The 17,767-nt window shown below is 35.2% G+C and overlaps 1 protein-coding gene across 1 annotated transcript in view; it reads left to right on the top strand.

The window, feature by feature from the left end:
• LOC306877035 (neural cell adhesion molecule 2-like) overlaps positions 1–17,767 on the top strand; it is a 213,201-nt gene that overhangs the window by 142,611 nt on the left and 52,823 nt on the right. Inside the window, exons 3-7 of the mRNA XM_079428556.1 lie at positions 414–620; positions 6,009–6,152; positions 6,561–6,695; positions 11,419–11,536; positions 15,372–15,532. Coding sequence (XP_079284682.1) covers positions 414–620; positions 6,009–6,152; positions 6,561–6,695; positions 11,419–11,536; positions 15,372–15,532 — 765 coding nt within the window. The remainder of the gene's footprint in view (positions 1–413; positions 621–6,008; positions 6,153–6,560; positions 6,696–11,418; positions 11,537–15,371; positions 15,533–17,767) is intronic.

Genomic DNA, 17,767 nt, shown 5'->3' with positions numbered 1-17,767 from the left:
CATAGTGCAGCCGAAGGCCCCCGTTGTGCAGCTGATTGATGCTTTGAGTGGAGAAGTGCTGCACCATGCTGATGCTTTTTATGACCTTCCAGCAGAGCAGGATTTACAGCGCCAAGCACCTTGGTACCAAGTGTGGGTTCGGCCAGCCGCTCTATGCAGGGCAAAGCACATGACGTGTTTTGTTTATCGCAGTGTGTGTGTGTTTGTGAGACAAAGAGAGAGTGTATGCTACCAGAGGATTAAGAGATATCCTTAAAGGGGAAGTTCTGCACCACTAGCAGCACCAAATGGAATGGCAGTGAAACGTGGCCATAAAAGCATTTGTTTCCTTTTAGATTAGAACAAAATAGTGTGTTATAATAACACTTTTGCCAAGTTGTTCTCTAAATTTTTTTCTGTGTGTATGTGTTTAGTGATCGGGGAGCCTGTGAGTCTGGACTGGTATAACCCGCAGGGGGAGCGGATGGTCCCGTCTCAGCGGGTGGCCCTGCACAATGAAGGTGTTCGTTCCAGACTCACCCTCTACAATGCCAAAATAGAAGATGCTGGCATCTACCGGTGCCAGGCCAACAACGCACAGGGACATACACAGGAGGCCACTGTGGTGCTGGAAATCTACCGTGAGTATCAAACGCTAATAAATAAATCTGCTCATACACACCTTTTGTTGTCATCATGATCCTTATAACTTAATGTGAATGCATATGAAAAGAGATCAGAAATTAACAGGGGCCTTGGGATAAAATATCAAAAATACTATAATGTCCCATAAAGAACTTTTACAAAATGGCTTTTAATGAATTCATCTGTTTTTAGTCGTAAATATTTTATATACATTTAAATCACAGAACCTTAAATAACTAGGATTAAGTAAAGTGCAAAAATAATAAAACTAATTGAATGCAATGAAATCAAGAACTGTGTTGCATCATCTTAATTATCTATGAACAAGCAGAAGAAAACCATTTTTGAGTATGTGTGTATTGTAACATCTCCAAGACGCTTCAAGAAAACTACCTACAAAGCTACAGTACTCTTGATAATTTTTAGGCACTTGTGTGTGCAAATGTTGTAAAGATAATTTCACAAATAGATTTTATTTAGCAATTAACTTCTATTAACTAAATTAAATCAACATTTAGTCTATGCATTTACATAAATTGTCAAGTTATCTCTGTGTGGAGCACTGTCTGTTGTCAGACTCCTTGCATACAAACAATTAATGTTTGGAAATGTAAACTGATCATTCCTACTGACACAACTACGTCAAAAAAATAGAAATAACTGAGTTAACTGAACCATTGTGTGTGTGTGTGTGTGTGTGTGTGTGTGTGCGCTTGTGTGCCTGTGTGTGCCTGTGTGCAAGGCAAGGACACATTAATTGTTCTAAAGTCACATTAAAGACATTTATAAGATTTCAAAAGATTTTTGTTTCAAATAAATGTTTTTTGTACCTTCTATTCATCAAAGAAGCAATTGTTTCAATGTTTTTAACATTGTTAATAAGAAATGTTTTTTGATCAGCAAATCAGCATATTAGAATAATTTCTAAAGGATCACGTGATTCTAAAGACTGGAGTAATTATGATGAAAATGTAGCTTTACCATCACAGGAATAAATTACACTTTAAAATATATTTAAAGCAAAAACAGTTTTTAAATTGTAATAATATTTCACAATCGCACTCGTTTACTGTATTTGTAATCAAATAAATGCAGCTCTGCTGAGCGTAAGAGACTTTTTACTAAACAATTTAAATTTTACTGAGCCCAAACTTTTGAAAGATTATTTTGAATTCAGATACTGTACATTATCTGTAAGTTACATCTTCTGTTGTTGAGCAAAGTGCACCCTGGTCATTTTGTAGAAATGTATTTTTCTTTCTTTCTTTTCATTTATGCACTGTCAAACCTGTGCTGACAAGGGTAGCAGAGTGAGGAGACATAATGGGATCAGAAAATGGCATGAGCCAGAACTGAACTTCATTGAACTTCAGTGAACCAGAACACAACAAATCTTTTCACATTGTTGTTCCATGTTACAGTGTTTAATATAAATTGCTTGTGCTTAGAGACAGAACCAGTTAGATCATTTTAAATCGCCTGTGATTCAACACTGTGGGGCTCTTCAGCATGAAAAGCAAGCAGCTTGTTGTCTCTGCTGCTCATGGCACTCGGCACACAGAATCCACCCATGGGGATACCAGGCTTCCTGGCACGCCTGTGGTCTCTGAGCGGTGGGGATGCTGTCCCTTTCAACATCCCATCACTGTCAAAGCCCAGACTCACATCTGTGCCAAGAGACCAGTCAGAGATACCTAGATAATTGTCTTTTTTGCTCTATTTTACAAATAAACAGAGAAAATAACAAGCTGGCTTTTCATATGTGGAAGTAAAGTTCTGACAGTGATGTTTACATTTCAGTTCACCTGTTTTCTTTAGATGGTATGTTTTGAAATGTCTTGAAATAGCTTGTCATCTAAGGTACACTCATGTATTTCCTCTAAAGTTTGTTTGTCTCCAGTAACATGCATCATTCCAATTTCAGACATGGCTGAAATCAATACAAAGATATCAGAAAAATAAAATTGCACCTGAAGAGAAAAAAAAGTATGCAGTAACCCTCTGTCCTCATTTGTTCTGTTTGGAGATTATATTTGAGGCATACTTTTACCTGGAATTATCATAGATTTGCATTGAGATTCATTCAGCATATTACAAGGAAACATGCCATTACATGCCCTGGCTATAAAAGCAATTCAAGACTACTGTATATTGATGCAAATTACAATGGAACAACATCTTGGCACAACTATGTGGGAATCCATTACATAGCTAAGGATATTATGTGTGTTAGCACAAAAACCCCTCCACCATTGGAAATGCTGCCATTGAAATAGCTATTTTGATTTTCCCTGTGAATAGAGGACATCCAAAAGCTTTCAAAGAGAGCTTCACAATGCAGGGGAAATGGACGTGTTCCATCCGAAGATGTTTGACAAATCTGTTGATGTATAGCTAAATGTTATTCCCCCAACAACGAGACAGCTGCCGCCACACGAAAGAGAGGGAACCAGCATTATTGAGAAGAAAAAAGGTGACTGGGATGGGAGAGTATTGTGGTGTGGTCAAATGAATGTGCCTTAAAGGAATAGTTCACAACTTTCTTTCCTCTGTGGAACAAAAAGTTTCAAATTTTGGATTTATTTATTTTTTTTAGAAATTTTAAGGAAAATGGTGGTTGTGGTTAAGCATTTAATGAATTGGGAATTAAAAAAAAAACATGCAAAAGTGCTATAAAAGTATCATAATTTACTCCATATATGTGCACTCTATTCCAAGACTTTTGAAGCCATACTGAAATTCAGTGAATGCTAATATCCAGTGATTTTCCAGCGAGCTCTTTACCTGAGAACTGCTTTGACTAGATTCTCAGCAAAAAGTGATTTTTTTTGTCTTGTTTTCTAGTACAAAATGGCACAATATATTAATCATTCTTCTAAAAATATCTATATTACATTTATAGAAATAATATTATATTAATAAAATAAAATAATATTAAATATACAGTAAACTGTTTTCCTATAAAATTAAGTTTATTTTTCTTACCCCTTTGACAGATACATTTTTTTTTTACTTAAACTTGCTTAATTTTGAAAACAAGATGTAATATCTTAAATCATTTTGCTCCTCAAGTGAATGCATCTTGATTTAATAATGTTTGTACTGGGGGGGGAAATACAAAAATACTGAATATTAAATCATTTGCTGTAGATCTATTAGGATTAATGAACCCTATTTATAAATCAATAATTTGCACTTATTTTGTGAACAGAAATCTTGTGATCTTATTTAAAAAATAATAATAATAATAATAATTGTGTCACAAATTCAGTCAGACATTTCCACATCTTTCATGAATGCATTAAGGGGAAAAAAAAATGTAAACATGAGAGTGAGAAAATAATGACAGAATTTTAATCTTTGAGTGAACCAATCCTTTTGGAAACGCCTTAATTGATTCCTTTGTTAAACTCTTGAATTAATGGGGAAGAGGTGAATAAAAGTAGGAAAGAATGAGTGTGAAAACGAGAGATGCCAAGCACAGACAAAGTGAAGAAGAAAGGAAAAGGTGCAAGGGTGAGGAAATGTCTCTCTTTAAAGGGCCCGGCTTCAAAGGCTTAAAGCACAGGGGTAAAACAAGGCTACATTAAATGTTCAGCAGATTGTCTTTCTTTTCTTTTTTCTTTTTTATGTATGAGAATGATATTTTAATCCTCAGTGTGTTTAATTAGTAGATATTGCAAAGTTTCAGGAGATATTTCCCAATCTTGCTTCTCTGTGGCTGACTTTGTTCCAAGCTTGGCATTTGCCTATGTTCCATTAGAAGTTGTATTTAGAGCAGTGGGAGCCGTGTGTAAACAGACATGACTCACAGATCAATACGCAGAGCCGCTGTGCTGATGAGGGTGTGCTGCATCTTTCAGCCCTCTGAAGACACGTTTTCTTATACTGCGGTGTAGCAGATGTTTACAGCAGCTTCCCACACAAACAAAATGTGGTTTTGGTGTGTCAGAATGTGACTGTGAATTGTGAATAATCAGAGACGATGTGGAAGCACACCTGATTTATGACAAGCAGACGTAGATGTTGACACGTTCCTTGTTTTTCATTGATTTTTCTTTGGTTTCCGCACTGGGGGGTTCTGAACTAGTTCTCCAAAGCCCTCATGTTTGTTTGTTTTCCTTCATCTTCATACTGTTGGATTTCAAGTGTTACAAATTAAATCCGTACAACTTCCACCCAACATACAGCCTCATCCAGAACAATTAGCAGCATGCAACTTAATCAGATGTAATGATGTTACATAATTTACTTACAAAATAAATGTAACAAATCTATTATAGTTACTGAGGAAAAAAAAATCCAAAGTATTTCCTTCCATAGCTATGCAAAGATTTAATTTCAAAAACAATTTCTTGTTGTTATTTTTAATCTGTATTTAACCTCTGAAATACGGATGATCTGAAAGTTTGTGGAGGCTGTGCTTTAAAATTAAGTTATTATAATCTTAATTCAAGTGATGAAGGATTTTGAAAGTCTGACAGTAATGTTGTGTTACAGAAACGGTGAGTACTACTGTAAGTCTGAAAGGACAACCCTGCCTGGTTTAAATGTTTGGAAATGGTTAACAGTTAAAAACATTCACTAGAAATTTTGAAAAGTAATCAAATGTAATAAGCTACATTAATAAAGTAATTGAAATAGTTACACTACTTATTACATTTTAAATAGGGTAACTTGCAATCTGGAACCTATTACATTTCCAAAGTAACCTTCCAAACACTGGTCACAAGGAAGATTTGAAGTCTCCCACACCTGAAATGTCCCACATAAGCACCATGACAGTGTCAGTATGTTCACAGGAAGAAAAAAAAGGTACTGAAACCATTTTCGCGCAGAAATTTGTAGTAAATTTTACAAACAATTACAAAAAAGGCAAGTAACATAATGAATTAACCTTGAAACTTTGAAAAATTGGAATAGTATTTTCTTGTAAAACTACAGTAATCTGTTATTTACAACTTTGAAGAGATAGTATCTAGTGTGTAGTAATGTTTTTGCTTTTTTTAAGTCTCTTATGCTTTTATGCGATTTCAAAAACGGTACTATTGTGAAATAATGCAGACTTGGGGCTCAAGAAACATTTATTATTATTATCAATGTTGAAAACGGCTGTGCTGCTTTTGTGGAAACTATGATGCATTTTTTCAGGATTCTTTGATGAAAAGAAAGTTGAAATAGAAATCTTTTGTTGCATTATAAGTGTATTTACTGTAACTTGATCAATTTAATACATCCTTGCTAAATAGAAGTATTAATTGATTTTTTATGATCTTATTTTATAATTTTATGATTTATGATCATTCTTACTGATCCCAAACTTTTGAATGCTGATGTGTACATTAGTAGCATTTCACAACATTTTTCTCCTCCCTGATCCACAGAGAAGCTGACATTCAGAGATGTGAGGTCTCCTCAGGAGTTTCGACAGGGTGATGTGGTTGAGGTGGTCTGTGATGTCACTAGCTCCCCCGTCCCTGTGGTCTCCTGGTTTTACAACAATGTGGAGATCATCGAAGACACTGAGAGTAAGTAATCTGCCATCAAATATATTGTAAAGCCCACCTTTGCAGCTAAATAGATGAGATAAATAAATATTGTTACTTTAATTGTAGAAAATTATTGTAGAGCGAAAGCTGCTCTGGAGCTGATTTGAGAAATAGAAAAAGATTGTCAAAAAAAAAGAAAAAAAAAAAGGAATGAATGAATGAATGCATAAAGTATTATTATTGTAAAGGATTTAAGACCTTGATCGTAGCAAGAATTTTTAAATATTATTCCCTTTCCCAACTTAGTGGTGACAAGTGTTAACAAGCAAGCTGGTAAAAAAAATAAAATAAAATAAATCTGTGTTTTATGTAAATGTGATTTCAGCCAGCAATAAATATAGCTCCTTATTTACACGCCAGCAAATATTTTGATATTTTGTTCTCCAGAGTTTCAACTACTACAAAACAACAATTTGCAAGTCCAGAGAGTAACTAAAGCAGATGAAGGAGTGTATCGCTGCGAGGCCAGAGTCGAGGCCAGGGGAGAGATTGACTTCCGGGACATCATCCTGGTGGTTAACGGTGAGTTTGGGAATGGATCCAGTAGTATTTCCTGAGATCTGTTAGGTTAAGTAATACATTAGATTTGTAATTTCCATTTTTTGGTGAGCTGTTCCTTTAAACATAAAGTCGTTTCAGCCCTATTGTTCAGACGAAAGCCACACGCATCCCATTATCTCAATGACATTAGCCCTGTGCCGTCTGATGGGAAGGAAACAGCACAGTGACATCACTCCGTCTGCGTGTCCTTGTCTAATGCAATGATAGCGAACATGAACGGGTGTCTGTTTAGTTTACTTCTGATTTTCCTTGCTGATCCAATCATGGTGCTCAATGAGGCATGACCGATAATCCAGCCGACATGACAACACATATCAGAGACCGACATAAAATAAATGCCACTCTGCGGGGCTGTTCTGAAGCCCCTGGTCAGATAAGTGTTAGATAGGAATACAAAATTAATATGTCTTTGTCCTCTAAGAGACGTTTTGATCTTTTCAAAGTTAGCCGCTTTTGCTGGATGCGTGTTGTTGGTTGAAAAGTCTGAACACTTTGAGATGACTTTGAAATGCCTAGGCCATACATACTAAACAGCGTCTCTGTAATATCTGTAATGTTGTGGCTTTAATGTGTGAGTTAGGCTGCAGAGAGCTTAGCTTTCCCCGGCCCCTGCGTGATATGTGTTTATATGAATATAGATATGAGGAGATATTAAATGAAAACGACTCTTCAAGAAACTGAGATTATTTCTTATGCAGGCGTTTTATTTAGTTTACATAAATGAGCAGCACTGGAAATTGTTACATAGCTTAGATTAATTCTCAATTGTTGCGTAGAAGTATTAATGCTGTAGCCAATATTTCTTTCAAAATTATTTAGTAGAACTAAAAATATAAATAAATGAGGACATTCTTGTAAAATTAATCTGAATAGCATTCAATAGATTTGGGGGAAAAAGTATATTGAAAGAAGTCTATTATACTGTTCAAGGCTTGGAGAGTATAAAATACAGTTAAACTCTGTAAAATATTGTAAAAAGAAAAATATATATATATATATATTTTACGATCTAATTTATTCCTGTGTTTGCAAAGCTGAATTGCAGCAGCCATTACTCCAGTCTTCAGTGTCACATGACTGTTCAGAAATCAGTCTAATATTCTGATTTGCTGCTCATTTGCTATATTATTATTATTATTATCAATGTTGCGTTGCTTAATATTTTTGTGGAAACTGTGAAAGAAAAAAGAACAGCATTTTTTTTTTTAAATATATGCCATATAGATCACATAAATGAATGTAAATTTCTTTACTGTCACTTTCAAGCAATCTACACTTTTAAAAATAAAGGTGCTTCACGATGCCATAGAAGAACCTTTTTTGTCTTAATGGTTCCATTAAGAGCCTTTAACATCTGAAGAACCTTTCTGTTTCACTAAAGGTTCTTTGTGGCAAAAGAAGGTTCTTCAGATTAGAAAAAGGTAAGAAAGAGATGGTTCTTTAAAGAACCTTTGACTGAATGGTTCTTTATGGAACTAAAAATGGTTCTTCTATGGTATCGCTGTGAAGAACCTTTTAAGCACCTTTATTTTTAAGAGTGTATTGCTTCCTTACTGAATTAAATCTATATTTTTAATAAAAAAACTTACTGACCCCAAACTTTTGAACAAAAGTGTAAGTCCAGTAATTGAATAATTATCAGACATGTTTGAAGTTATATGAATGTTCCTGAGATGTTGTTGAGATCCCATCTGAAACACTAAATGAAAGTGAGATTACTGTTTATTCCCATGAAAATAAAAAAAAATAAAAATTAGAAGCGGGAAAAAGTAAGCAGCAGTTGCTTTCTATTCAATCTCATTGCTGCCTCAGAGGAACAATTAAGATATTAAAAATATAATTTTAAAGATATTAAAGAGTGGTTTTTACTCCGGTAGATTTTTGTACTTCAAAATAACTGCTTTATTGTCATTTTTATTTGTAGCTGAATTATTAAGGTTAATGCTAAAGGTCAATTCAGTCTGTGTTAGATGGTTTTCTTCCCTGATTTGATGTCTTAATGCCCAATTGTGTCTCACATTAGCAGAGCTGCTTCAGTTGGGCATGCGTATCTGGGAATAGGTTAAATTAGATTACTGCCTTTGGAAAATAGGCATCGATTGGCAAGAAAGTCAATGATAATCTTGTTGGAACCATTTCGGTGCATGACAGCCCAGTGCTGGGTAGTGTGTGTGTGTGTGTGTGTGTGTGTGTGTGTGTGTGTGTGTGTGTGTGTGTGTGTGCGTGTGTGTGTGTGTTTCCTCCATGACTCTTACCACAATTCCACAGTGTGTGTACACCGCATGTAAAAGGTAAAGGGATAGTTCATTGAGAAGTTAAAAATCTGTAATTATTTAATCACTCTGATGACTGACTTTCTACTGAGAAAGGAAAGAGTAATCCTGAAGACTGTGTTGGTTGTTTTTTCATGCAATGAAAGCACACTTTAACCTCACAAAAGTACTGCAAAACAGTATTTAAAAAGTTGTTCATATTTTTCACATTTAAAAAGTTGGTCATAATTATCCCAAGTCTTATGAAGTGATAAAATAGAATTGTGGGTGAAAAACACCAAATAGAAGTTAATATTCACTGATGATATTCATCTAAGAATACTCATGAACCGTATCAGTCTGAATTGTTTTTGTGCATTCTTTGAAAATAATTTAAAAGAATCATTTATCTGCAAATCATTCTTGATTTATGATTGAATCAATCATGACTGGCTCTCTTTGGCACATTCATAAATGAATGAGCAATGTTCAATTTTTACTTAAATTACTTTCTCAAACAAAGCTATCGTTTGACTTCAGAAGACTTATATAGTTGCCAGATATGATTGCTAAGTCATATAGGTCAGTTTTATGCTGCTTTTACTCTGATTTTATGGAAAAGTGTCTTCAAAATTTCTCCTTTTTTTACTGAAGAAAAAAGTCATACGGGTTTGGAATGGCATGATGATGAGTTAACTATCCCTTTAAGTATGGAAAAAAGTACATTTGTAAGATCAAATTCAGAGGAAAGATAATAACCGACAAGTCTGCAGTACCCTGGGTGTGATCTTTGAGCTGCCCACTCACACAGACACCCTCATTACCAGCAGTTCAACTGTAGGACTGCCTCCAAGGTTAGAAGTATTTAACCCTAGAGAGTGGACAAAGCTTGCTGAGCTGCTATTGAACCCCAGCCGTAATGATGATGATTCCCATCAGGACCTCTGTGGCTGACATTTAATCAACAAAAACACACTTATTTGTGCTTTAAAGTACCCTTGCAGGAGTAATGCACGCCATTGATGCACTGAAGACAAATGGCAAATGGCAAAACAATTGTGGCATTAATTTGAACTTGGCTGTCAGTAGTTTGGGTTTACCTAATGAATGACCCATAATGTGCAGGGGGAAAAGCAAATAGTGTGTGCTTTTATGATTTCTAATAGAGGATGAGAGGGATGTGTTAATATACTGCCAAGTCAGGCTGAAAGTGACCATGAATAAAACATCCATTTAATCTAATCTTTTTCCCCCGGCACACACTCCATTAAATTGTGTTATGTCTTTAAACCAGTCACAACTCAAAATTATGCCTTTTTTTCAGACAGGATGGCTCCATCCATTCCCTAAACCAGAAAATTGCAAAAGGGAACAAAAATGCTGTATTTAAAAATCGGTGTAGGAAGTTTGCAGAAGAACATTACTGCCTATTATTGAAACTATTTGAACATCATTCGCTCTCAGGTGAATTACCTCATTCTGAAGAGCATGGCGGAATCATTTCTGAATGAGTCAAAATTGGGTTAGGTTCAGTCTGAAATTACTTTATCACCTTCCAGTTCTCTGCAGAGATGGAAATATAAAAATTCTCGCTCAAATCATTGCACATTCACATAATAGACCGTGCCAATGAAAATCGCTATCTGCCTGACCTTGGAGTTCACATATAGAGCTTTAATAGGCACACATACATATATTTTCGGCTGTAAACAGTCACAAAAGATAAGTCAATCTTTTTTCATGAATATGAACGCTGAAAAAATTATTTTGTGAGATTATTAGTGGAAGTTTGTTTGAGGGCATCCAGGTTGACCTCTTGTTTGACCCTGAGGTCTTTCTCCATTGACCTTTCACTATATAATTAAGTGGATTGCTCGGGATTTATTGATTTAGACACAGAGGGTGGCTGAAGTATTTATTCATTCTTTTTCTGGCTTGTGAGGAGGCATTTTGAGTGCGATCACGTTGTTGATGATCTGTATGCACTGGAGATGAAGGTGAGTGAATAAAGAGTTAGTTCTATCAACTGCTGTGCCTCTGTGTGCTGGAATATAAATGAAAACTCACTACATTACAATATAATACAGCATTTGTGTTGTCATAAACTCTAAAACTGGCCATTTTTCAGCGTGACCAGACTTTGTACAGAGAAATTTGAATCTTGGATCTCATGAAAACAGCATTTGAGCATTCATTTAGCTCAGTGGGTGCCACATGCTGTCAACCAGCATTTCCCAGGAAGTGAGAACATGTTGATGGCTTGTGAATGAATATGTCATTTGAATAAGTATTTGCTGAGACTAGAACATTTGAGAAATAGCATGAAAACGTCCAAGAGATTTCACACTGAAAAATTAGAAATTACAATTTTGTGTATTAGCATAATTCAGAGGTGACAGAAACACCACATAATATTTTTCTTTCTCGAACAGTTCCGCCGGTTGTCTCTGTGCCGCAGCAGTCCTTTAACGCCACTGCGGACTATGGAGAATCTGTGACCTTCACCTGCCGGGCCTATGGCTCACCTGAACCTGATGTTACCTGGCACAGGTATGACAAACTTATCACCATCACTGCAATATAAGAGCGTAAGGATGGATTATTTTCAATTATACAGCAATAAAACAAATAATATATAGACATCTAAAGGCAATTCCTGTGTATTTCGTTTGCTACAATAATGAAGTGGTTTTGAATTACCTTTTGTATTTAAATATGATTATATAAATTAATCAGAAAATCATATTATTTTTATTATTATTAAATAATATTAAAATAAAAATTGTTGGTTGTAATCCCTAAAACAGTTTGAAAACTTTATATAATTATTTATCCACACTTTCTGATTTTCATGAAAAAAAATACAAGAACAGATTTTTTTCCCCCCTTGGAAATCAAGAGTTTTGATGAGTTAAGTGGTGTCATGCAAAAACTGAGGAGCAGGAACTGGGGAACAGGAACGAGGTAACACAGCCAAGAAGGAGCTGTGATGACTGGGAATGGACACATTTATTCCATCCTTAATGTGTGGGCTTTGAGTGACAGCAGCCCAATGCGTTGATTACAGGTTCTCAATCATTATAATTTACCTCCGGCTCGGATGAGAATGAGCGAGATGAAAGCGATCCCTGCCGAGCATTCTCACACGCTGACCTTTAATGAATGAGCCTAACCAAACCACTCACTGATACACTGGGACATGACAAAAGCATCACCAATTACATTACGTCTGCTAAAACAGTTTCATTTATTTTTGCATGTGCTGGTGCCAAAAAAAAGGACTGTGAAGGAAGTAAATTGTATTCTGGGTAGTGTGAAAAAAAAAAAAAAATGTATATTTGAATAAAATGAAAAATAACTTTAAAAAAACTATAACTTTTTGCACAAAATGAGCTCATTTCAAATTTGATACCTGCTACAGGTCTCAAAATAGTTGGGTTGGGGGCATGTTTACTATGGTGTAGCATCTCCTCTTCTTTTCAAAACAGTTTGAAGACGTCTGAGCACGTCTGAGCATCGAGGTTATGAGTTTCTGGAGTTTTGGTGTTGGAATTTGGTCCCATTCTTGTCTGATATAGGTTTCCAGCTGCTGAAGAGTTTGTGGTCGTCTTTGACATATTTTTTGTTTAATGATGCGCCAAATTTTTTCTATAGGTGAAAGATCTGGACTGCAGGCAGGCCAATTCAGCACCTGGACTCTTCTACTATGAAGCCATGCTGTTGTAATATCTGCAGTATGTGGTTTTGCATTGTCCTGCTGAAAAACGCAAGGCCTTCCCTGAATAGACATCATCTGGGGGGAGCATATATTGCTCTAAAACCTTTATATACCTTTCAGCATTCATAGTGACTTCCAAAACATGCAGGCTGCCCATACCGTATGCACTTATGCACCCCCATACCATCAGAGATGCTGGCTTTTGAACTGAAAGCTGATAACACGCTGGAAGGTCTCCCTCCTCTTTAGCCCGAAAGACACGGTGTCCGAGATTTCCAACAAGAATGTCAAATTTGAACTCATCTGACCATAGAACACTTTTCCACTTTGAACAGTCCATTTTAAATGAGCCTTGGCCCACAGGACACGATGGCGTTTCTGGATCATGTTCACATATGGCTTCCTTTTTGCATGATAGAGCTTTAGTTGGCATCTGCAGATGGCACGGCGGATTGTGTTTACCGACAGTGGTTTCTGGAAGTATTCCTGGGCCCATTTAGTAATGTCAATGACAGAATCATGCCGATGAGTGAAGCAGTGTCGTCTGAGGGCCGAAGACCATGGGCATCCAACAAATGTCTTCAGCCTTGTCCATTACGCACAGAGATTTCTCCAGTTTCTCTGAATGTTTTGATGATGCTATGCACTGTAGATGATGAGATTTGCAATTTGGCGTTGAAGAATGTTGTTTTTAAAGTATTCCACAATCTTTTTTCGCACTCTTTCTCTTGTTACAGACCTGATGTCAATTAACTTAGTTGCTAGTTGTTCTCCCAGCTGAATCTTTTCCAAATTTCTTGCTTTTCAACTTTTTTGAGACCTGTAGCAGGCATCAAATATGAAATGAGCTCATTTAGTGGATAAAAGTGTAAAATTGTTCCGTTTAAACATTTGTTATGTTCTCTAAGTTCTATTGTGAATAAAATATTGACTCATGTGACTCAAGTTTTCATTTTATTCAAATTTAAAAAATGTCCCAACATTTCCTGAATTCGAGTTGTAATAATAATGCTATAAATAAATGTATGCGTGTAAAGAGTTAAAGATCTAAATATACTTAATACTGCCTAACCAACCAAGTTGTTTAACAGTGAGCAACATGAGCAACAGGCATTCACTTAAAAAAAAAAAAAAAAAAGTCTCTTGTCAAAAGTCAAAATGGTCTATTGACATGAAGTGATTTACTTTAAACAAAACTTTTTTTTTTTACCTGGAAAATCATATACCACACTATATGAAAAATTTGTTAAACTAATATTTTAAATAAACTAGTTTAAAAAAAGTACCTCTAACACTAGCGTTCCCTGTTCTATCTCTATTCTGTCTACTTGTTTTCTTTTTATTTATTATAAAAAATGACCCTCTACCACTAGCATTATCTATTCTTTCAATATTTGGTCTACTTGCTTTCTTTTTATTTATTGTATAAACAAAACCTTGCTATGTTTACTGCATTAGGCTAACTGAGACTTGCCACAGCACTTATATATCATTGTGATTTTGTTTGTTTTGATTTCTTCTGTTGTCCACATTTCTAAGTGGCTTTGGATAAAAGCATCTGCTAAATTAATTAATTTAATGTAAATGTAATGTAGTAAAAGGGGTGCTTAAAAAGGTCAAATTAACATTTTACCCTTATTATTGTTAATGTTACAGCGCTAAAAAAAATCAGCACATCACAAATTAAAAGTTTGCTGGTTTTAGGTTTGAAAACGATGAAAATTCATATAACATAAAATATAATAACATTTAAAAATAAATATAATAAAAATAAAATAATATAAAGGAAAAAAATGAAAATGTATTTTAGGTGTAGGCTACTAGATAGAATAATTGTATTTTTATTTAATACTCACTTTTTATTTTAAAATATACAATAATAATATTTTCACTCTCTGTTTATTATTTTGCTTATTTTGTTAATTTTGCAGTGTGAGCACCAAACCAAATCTCTAGGTGCCCTCGTGAGAACCAGACTGAAAAATGTATGTGCACCCCTGATAACAGAGTTAATTCCAATATGGGACAACCTGGAGACTGGAAAGTTGCTACGATCAAAAGCCTGCTTTATTAGCATTGTGCCCTTGAGCCCTGCACTTGCTTACACCAGTTAGACTTGTGTAAAATTAGTGTCACTACAATTAGTGTGTTTTAATGTCCTCTGGCTGAGAAACATCTGCTCAATTTCAACAATTTTGTTGTAAGCAGCGACTGGAATGAAGCATCCTTGTGTTTGTGTCTCTCTGTTGACTCTGTCTGTATAGCCTGAGAGACCATGTTTTGATTCCCTTCTCTCCATTTCCTGTAGCCACACAGGTCTCTCTGCTTTAAATAGATTTAATTTCCGTTCATTCCTTTCCTAACATTATGACAGTCTGAAGATGCGCTGTAATCTTCTCCAAAAAATATAGCATTATTCTGTCTCCATCTCGACGGCATACCTATATGGTATGTTTATTGAATGTAACAGAATATTTTGAAATGTTGTATCATGTATGATGAATAACCCATCACCTGGCGTTTCTTTGCTTCCTACGTCTGCATTATATATAATACTTTTGATTGGCTGGTCAGGAAGATTTTCTTCTTGCGATATGAATAATACCACAGTGTTGGGAATTTAGGCTTTGTTCAACTGACATGTGTTGTATATGTGTGCTTTGTCAGGAAGGGTGTGCAGCTCCAGGAATCGGAGCAGTATGTAATGAGAGCTCGTGGTACGACGCTCACAGTTCGAAACATTCAGCAGGACGACGGGGGCTCCTACACCTGCAAAGCCTCTAACAAGGCGGGAGAAGTTGAGCACGAACTGTTTCTCAAGGTTTTTGGTGAGAACACCTTTTTAATTGGGTTACATAACTCTTCATCCACTAAATAGGATGTTAGCTACCTGTTAAACTAAGCGCGCTTGTTGTCCTGTCAAATTATTGTTCAAATTTTGAAAGACCTAAAACGTTAACATGATTTGAAAATTAATCATCTCAAGCATCAGACTAGTATGTAATGAGAGGAAGAGGCCAGAATTTGTCAGCATTAGGTTCTAATTTGTTTTCCCTTTTATTTATTTATTTATTAATTAATTAAATTTTTCGCTGTGGCACATCTCTCAGAAGTTGTTGCTGTGATGTAACATGACCAACATGTACAATGGCATAAATAAATCATGCTAAATAGAACCGAATTGTTTACTATTCCACTGCATATTTTGCACTGGTGCTATTGTGTTTGTTGTTGCCTTTGAGTTTTGTGTCATGTGGTGATAATTGTGGTTGTGGGTCATTGAGTATGTTTACATATGCAGTAAAACCCTAAGTATGAAAAATCAGCTCATTAGCTCATGTGTTTACATTCTGAAATTGCTGGGGGGTTATATTTTTGTATTAAAATATACACATACATTAAGAGCTACAAATTAAAACATTTACATGCAGAGTGAACGTGGGGTGATAGGCACAGTTCTAAAAGTAAATAATAAATTAGAAATAAAACAAAATTGTAATATGTAATATGTACCATTCATATGCTGGGCACCTGTAAGATCTATTTATTTATTTTTTATTTTACTGTTTATAAAAGAATCTCTTATGCTCACCAAGGCCACATTTATTTGATCAAAATATTGTAAAAACAGTAATATTGTGAAATGTTATTACTATTTTATGTAATAGATTTCTATTTTGACGTTTAAAAATGTAATTTATTCCTATTATGGCCGAATTAAATATTCAGCAGCCATTAATCCAGTCTCTAATGTCACATGATTCTTTAAATAACATTCTAATATGCTTGTTTGGTGCTCAAGAAAGTTTCTTATTATTATATTGAAAATCATTGTGTTACTTTTTTAAATAAATAGAACGTTTTTTTATCAATTTAATGTGTCGGTATAAATTTCTAAAATAAAGAAAATAAAATACTGACCTCCTGAACTGGAATGGTAGTGTACATTTAAAATAAATTAAATGTATATTATTATTGAATTTACATTTAATAAATAGATGTATATTTCTATACATCGATATAAACATTTTATATTAATATCTCTTGATTTTATGGCTTACATGTCAGTGATGCCCCATTTGCGTGTCTTTCTGAACACTAGTTTAGACTATAGTTGAATGAAGTAGATCGTATAATTGTCATTATCCGCGGCTCCTGAGAGCAAAATTAAGACATTTTTCTAGCTTTATACTACACGATCTAAAAACTTTCCATCTTCCTTAAGGCTTGTGCAATAGCAGGAAACCTGATGTTTTTGAAATGTGATTGACAGGTACATCCCTGTGCTTCACTCTTCCAGTCCGGCCATGCGACATGCTTTTCTTCCATAAACAGATGGCCTAAATTGCATGAGAATGGGTGACATATTCTTTATGGGAAGGAATTTCGATTTCGATTTTCATGAAGCTGCCAACATTTTCACTGATTATTCAGATAGCACCTTGTCTGCTCATGTAAATGTATGGAGATTTATTCTATAGTCATCAGAATCCTTTCCATGTGCAAACAAAGGGTATTCTTCAAAGCAACTCATATAAATGAGCCTCCGTTATTGGATGAGAGTTTTGTTTTGCAAAGCGTGGTGGGAATCCGAGTTGTATCTTTCCTTTATGACCCCTGACAGCTAACAGAGCGAGGGAAGCTGGGTTTCCTCTCAGCTAGGCACGCTTCTTCTGCGTTTCCTGCATGCTCATAAAACTAGTTTTTGGCTTTAATGAATGGGATCCCAAGGTTCTAGAGCTGGATATTGCCTCATCACGCTTTATCTCAGCATCGTTTTGCCGTCTGCTGATATGTTTGAGGGTTTTTCACAGCAGTATTTTAGTAATCTTCTTAAATGCTGATTATTGTTCAAAGTGTGAAACAAAACTCTTTGACATTGCATTTGCTGTCTATTGACAAATGTGTTAAAAAAATTGTTAAAAAGTGGATTTTAGGCATCTGTTTGCATGGATATGAACATGTAGTTCCTGAAGAACATCTAAATGCAAATCAGTCTTTATCGTTAGGATTATGCTCATTTCTTACATTAATTGTTAGTTGATTTAATCCCTAATGTCAAC

This window comes from Barbus barbus (assembly GCF_936440315.1).
Source record: "Barbus barbus genome assembly, chromosome: 11".
NCBI lineage: Eukaryota > Metazoa > Chordata > Actinopteri > Cypriniformes > Cyprinidae > Barbus > Barbus barbus.
The sequence above is the reverse complement of the archived record's forward strand: the minus strand, read 5'-3'. Positions and strand labels throughout refer to the sequence as shown.